Source organism: Capsicum annuum, chromosome 10 (genome assembly GCF_002878395.1).
Source record: "Capsicum annuum cultivar UCD-10X-F1 chromosome 10, UCD10Xv1.1, whole genome shotgun sequence".
Lineage (NCBI taxonomy): Eukaryota > Viridiplantae > Streptophyta > Magnoliopsida > Solanales > Solanaceae > Capsicum > Capsicum annuum.
In genome coordinates, this window is record NC_061120.1 from 186,821,320 (window position 1) to 186,827,121 (window position 5,802).

A 5,802-nucleotide genomic window follows, 5' to 3' on the forward strand; every position below is an offset into this window, starting at 1 on the left:
CGCTGTTTCACCTTACGTTTCTGCAATTGATTATTTCTAAGGTTTGAACCTGTGACCTCTCGATCACATGACAATAATTTTACCAATTATTTCAAAACTTCCCTTCTATAACTCTAAATTGAAAATACAAAATAAATCACATTTTGCTTTAATTTATAGTCTTAAACATATCACGTGAACATTAAAAGCTATGGAGTACTATTCTTTTCATAATTAGAAGTTTTTGCCAAATGAGCAAACAGAATCATCAAAATTATAGTACTGTATATACTTTATTAATCATAATATAGCCAGATTAATATTATTTCCATTAAAAATTGTTCAGATTTAAATGGATTGTCATTGTCGGCTGTCCAAATACATAATCACATTTAGTCAATCAACGTTCTTCATTTCCCTATCTCCAATTTTTTCTCTCTCTCACACAGACACACACTAAACATAATGCAGAAATGGCCAAAGAAGAAAACACAGTATCCACTCATAGCACTTGTCTTCTTCATTTTCATTGTTTTTTCCATTCTTTATAATGAAATTAACATTCAACAAATTCATTCTAATCATGATTCTTCACCTAAGGAAGATGAAGAAGAAGAACAACACCGTTTATTCCAATCTGTGGAAAACAGAACCCTCCCAAGAATTCCTCCAGGTTAGTCTTCTTGATGAGAAAATTCATTTTTTTTTGTATTATGAGTAATTTTTTATAGGTTTTGTTTGTTGGTTTTTTTTTGATTATGGTGTTGTTTTTTTCCTGCATTTTCTTGAAATTGGAGTAACTAGTAAAACTACTATCACGTGAGAGGTCACGGGTTCAGTTTCTCGTAGAAATGTGGGTAAGACTGTTATACAATAGACCTTTGCGGGAGATTTGGTGGACCGGACTTTCATATCCCCACCGCTTAGTACTACTTTGATTTGCTTCACTTAAGCAGAGGATTTTTTGAAAACAGTTTCTCTATTTCTATGAGGTAGTGGTAAGGTCTGCGTACACTCTACTCTCCCTGCACCCCACTTTGTGGGATTTCACTGGGTATGCTGTTGTTGTTCCACTTTGTGGGAATACACTAGGTATGTTGTTGTTGATGTCGTTATTGTTGTTGAGCAAGTTTTCTAGGTTTTTGTTTGTGAGTTTTTTTGTTATGATGTTCTTTTTCCTGCATTTTCTTGAAATTGCAGTTTAGATACAACGCCCCTTTTGATTAATTTCAATTATTTTGCAAAAGAAAAGCTTTGATCTTTGTTTATTTTTTAGTCCAACTGAGGGGTTTTCACTTTTTGAATATGGTGTTTTTTTGGCCTTTTCTTGAAATTGAAGTTCAGATACAAGGACCCTTTTGATTAATTTCAAATAGTAATGAATAAAAAAGGGCATCCCGGTGCACTCAAGATCCCGTTATGGGCAGGGTCGGGGAAGGGTCAGACCACAATGGTCTATTGTACGCATTTTCACCTTACATTTCTGCAAGGGGCTGTTTACACGGCTTGAACCCATGGACCTCTTGGTCACATGGCTACAACTTTACCAGTTACTCCAAGGCTCCCCTTCCTTTTGACTAATTTAAGATATTCTGCGAAAGAAGAAGATTTTTCTGGTGTTTGTAGTGCCTTTGGATAAATCTGGATTTTTCTTTCCTGCATTTTCTTGAAATTTGTGCTCAGAGACAAGGACCCTTCTGATTAATTTCAAATATTTTGTGAGAAAAAACTGTGACATTTGTTTATTTTTGAGCCAAGCTGAGGTTTTTTTGTTCTGGTGTTTATAGTGCCATTGGATAAATCTAGTGCTTGCCATTCTACTGTGAAGTATAGTGGAAAGAGAGCTGAATGGGATAGCTTTAAACCGGAGGCCGGTGACCGGAGAGAAATGCCGGAAACATGTGATTATTTTTCTGGTGAATGGGTGTTTGATAATAGTTCACATCCACTGTATCAAGAGTCTGATTGTCCTTATATGTCCGATCAACTGGCTTGCCATAAGCATGGTAGACAAGATTTGGAGTATCAATATTGGAGATGGCAACCTCATAATTGCAATTTGAAGAGGTAAATTTTAATATTAGTATGTATTTAATATTAATATTCAGTTTCGCTTCCCAAAAATAAATTAATATTCAGTTGAAAGAGCATCAATGTGGTTTGAAGAAACCAATATCTAAGTATAATACTCCAAGCGTTTCAATTTGTTTGTCTGGTTTCAACTTTATACGGAGTTTAAAAAAGTAAAATTGCTTTTGCATCCTCTGGTAGTAAACTTGAAGATATGTAGAATGTATCAAAATGCCCTTTAATATTGTGGCCTTAAACTTGCCACGTGAAAAATTAGAATTAACGAGTTACCAAAGCAGAGAAAAGACATTCTTTTCTAAACGGGACTGAAAAGGAAAGTAAGCTAAACAAATTGAAATGGAGGGAGTAACATTCATGATCCTATTGCAACGTGGCCCCTGGTTGATCTGTTGGTTTTCATCAGTTTGGTTCTTTTTTTGACTGACATAATTGATTTTACCTTCCTTCCTATTCGGATGGAGATGTGGAATCTTCTTGATATCAGAAGAAACTGGTCCGCGCCACGCCTCTGACCTTGTTCCAAGAAGATCTCATTTCGCCCTTTGTGAGACAAAGATCTCAAACATAGTAGAAAAAAGATCACTCCTAACTAACCAATGCAAGAGTTCTTATTAGTTTCCACACCCCTTTGAGACCCCGAGATGAAAGAATATGTGAATAATTTTGTAATGCTAACCAAATTATAGATCTCAGTTTAGTTAGCTTCACAGTAAAACATCTGAATTCTTGTATTATGTTGTATAAATTGTTATGTCTTGTTTGTCATGTTTATTGACTTGTTAATGTTGATACCCAGATGGAATGTGACTGAAATGTGGGAGAAATTAAGAGGGAAAAGATTAATGTTTGTGGGAGACTCACTAAATAGAGGACAGTGGATATCAATGGTTTGTCTAATGCAATCCGTTATTCCAGCTGATAAGAAGTTCATGACACCACAGGCACATCTTTCTATATTTAGCGCACAGGTAAAGTGAACTTTTTTCAGTATATGAACTGTTTCATTCAACTAAGAGATCTCAAACTTCAGATGATGTCAAGTTTAAATGTACTTCCGTATCTGTAGACGGTGGATGATTATGTCAAGATAATTTAACATCCATTACTAAATTCAAGTGTTACTGTGTTGATGACAGGAATACAATGCCAGCATAGAGTTCCTTTGGGCGCCACTTCTTGTCGAATCAAATTCTGATGATCCAGTTGATCACAGATTGTCTGAGCGAATACTGCGTCCAGATTCACTTCTTAGGCATTCATCAGAATGGATGCATGCTGATATATTGGTCTTCAATTCATATCTTTGGTGGAGACAGGGCCCTGTTAAGATATTGTGAGTATGAACTTTAATTAGGTCACGATTTTCAGCAGATATGCCAAGAACTAATAAACGAAAATGTAAAAGATAGGTGGAAAAGAGGCAGTCTTGCATCCTTTTTGCCATTTTATCTCGGCTGGATTTATCTATCTCATAAGTCATACCTCTAGCGAACTTATTAGAATAAATGGAAATTTTTCAAAGAAAAAAGGATTGCATTCTCATCAGCTCCATTACATTTTCAGATGGAGTACTGAAGAAAATGGAGTTTGCGAGGAGATAGATGGATTGGGAGGCATGGAGTTAGCAATGGAGGCCTGGGCAAATTGGGTGGATTCCAATGTTGATCCCAAGAAGAAGATCTTTTTCGTCACTATGTCCCCTACACATTTCACGTAAGTGAGGAGCTCTTCTTTCATTGCTAAAGCTTACTTCGAGTACTTACTAGAAAGGTGTTTCAAACATGACAGTGCATGAATTTGACTTGTTTCTGAACTTCAATATTCAATTTTGGTTATTAGCATGAATAATTAGGAGATTGGAAGAAGTATCTTTTGTTGTATGTTGATTTTTTTGCATCTAATGCTAAATAGCTGATGCAAACTTTGTAGTTAGATTGTCAATCCCGCTCAAACATTGTTGGTGAACGGAACAGATCAAAAGTGTGCACAGAGCATAAAGCTCTCAATTTCATTTTCCCGTGTGTATTTGTTGATATGAGTTCCCAAATATAAATTCAAAGATGCGCTATGATTATCAATATTGTGTAGGCAATAAGCTCCTGGAGAACCATAATCAGTTGTCTTGTGCATGAATATATTTCTGATTTCAAGAGACGAAACAGTGAGGAGCAAGGGCCAGTGACCATTCTAGTTATCCGTTTCTAGTACTCATTGGGGGTCAAAAAAGCCATAGCCTTCAATTGACCCTTGTAGTCCAACCCTTCCTCATCCCCCACGCATAGCTAGAGCTTAGTGCAGAAGGGGTAGTCTTCGCGTACAATAGCGAATTTCTTGTGGAAACAGTCTCTTGCAGAAATGCAGTGTAAGGCTGTGTACAATAGACTCTTGTGGTTCGGCCCTTCCCCAGACCCCGCACTAGCTGGAGCTTAGTGCACTGGGCTTCCCAATTGGTGGAAATCCAACTTGAAAGATTTTTTTCTTGGTTAAGGTTCTTATTATTTCCGTACTTTAAGAAATGATATGTTTTCTTCTTTCAACAATCAGGAAAGGAGAATGGGATCCAGGAAGTGAAGGAAACTGCTACAACGAGAAGCTTCCCATGAATGGAACATATTGGGGTGTAGATTCTGATTTGCCCACGATGCAGATGGTGGAGAGGACAATCGCTAGGTTAGGCTCAAAGGTTAACGTTCTCAATATTACTCAGCTCTCAGAATACAGGAAAGATGGCCACCCTTCCATCTACCGTAAGTTTTGGGAGGCACTGACTCCTGAGAGATTAGCAGACCCTGCAAGTTATTCGGATTGCATCCATTGGTGCTTGCCAGGTGTGCCTGATGTATGGAATGAATTGCTATATCAGTTTTTGTGAAAAGCCGGTACATTTTGTAAGTAATCTTTCCACTATCCTTGAAGATAAGAAAGAGAAAAGTTCACACCTTGAACGTAATGTACATCTCAAATGAGCATAGCATATTTCCTTTGTTAGTATTGAAGCAAAATCTTGAACCTCAAAGTTTATATTCGTTTGAGCTCCCTTTGATGGTTTGGTGATTCTCAATACAAGTGCTGGTGTGAGGTAATATGTACCCGTAGAACTAACTGAGGTTTTGGTCAAATTGGCTGGGACTAAAGCATTATAGAGTATTTCTATTTGAATTGAGTGTATACCACGAACCATATACATAGATTCATACAAATATTGTGAGTTTTGGGAATATTATAGGGGGGACTAATATTCCTGTGCTAGTTTAAATTTGGTGGTATGGAATAAATGGAAATCGAATGGCTTCCCAGTTCCTTTTATTTTCAATGAGAAAACAGATGTACAAAATTTGGTAATTTCCATATGTTCCTTATTGTATCTGTTTTTATTTGCCAGTGTTGGTGCAATTAACTAACATCTTCAGTTGAATTTACAAGAAAATTGCTCCCCAAAAAAGATATGTATGTACGATCTTGCAGTCAAGATCCCTTCTTTTGCACTCGAGAACCAATCTCGGTCTGGCTGAGGAAGCCTTTGCACACCTCCGTTACCTTTAAGACAACTTCAAAACTAGTAAGGAATGTTGCCCTAGTGTTCTGATCGGCCACTAAAGTTTGGAGTTACTACTTACCACCATAATTGTCCACTGAGGTGCTTTAATTAGTAGCACTAAGAACCTTCATAAACAGGCACGAGACTTTCATACTAGAAATATAATGGGTGTTAAACGTGAAGGTATAAAAAAT

General features: G+C 36.9%; 1 protein-coding gene across 1 annotated transcript; it reads left to right on the forward strand.

Annotated features, from left to right (window-relative positions):
* The first annotated feature begins 322 nt into the window (after window positions 1–322).
* Window positions 323–5,095, forward strand: LOC107843420 (protein trichome birefringence-like 35). Its single transcript, XM_016687713.2, has 6 exons — window positions 323–652; window positions 1,767–2,046; window positions 2,867–3,038; window positions 3,207–3,403; window positions 3,634–3,783; window positions 4,615–5,095. Exons 1-6 carry the CDS (start codon window positions 445–447, stop codon window positions 4,940–4,942), a joined length of 1,335 nt encoding a protein of 444 aa, XP_016543199.1. The 5' UTR covers window positions 323–444; the 3' UTR covers window positions 4,943–5,095.
* Window positions 5,096–5,802: the final 707 nt, after the last annotated feature.

What these genes read in the sequence shown, in the direction of transcription:
- LOC107843420 (XM_016687713.2), top strand. Translation starts at nt 445, where the DNA reads ATGCAGAAATGGCCAAAGAAGAAAACACAGTATCCACTCATAGCACTT. An exon ending in CATAATTGCAATTTGAAGAG is followed by an intron (nt 2,047 to 2,866) that starts GTAAATTTTAAT and finishes GTTGATACCCAG; the next exon opens with ATGGAATGTGACTGAAATGT. An exon ending in TTTCTATATTTAGCGCACAG is followed by an intron (nt 3,039 to 3,206) that starts GTAAAGTGAACT and finishes TGTTGATGACAG; the next exon opens with GAATACAATGCCAGCATAGA.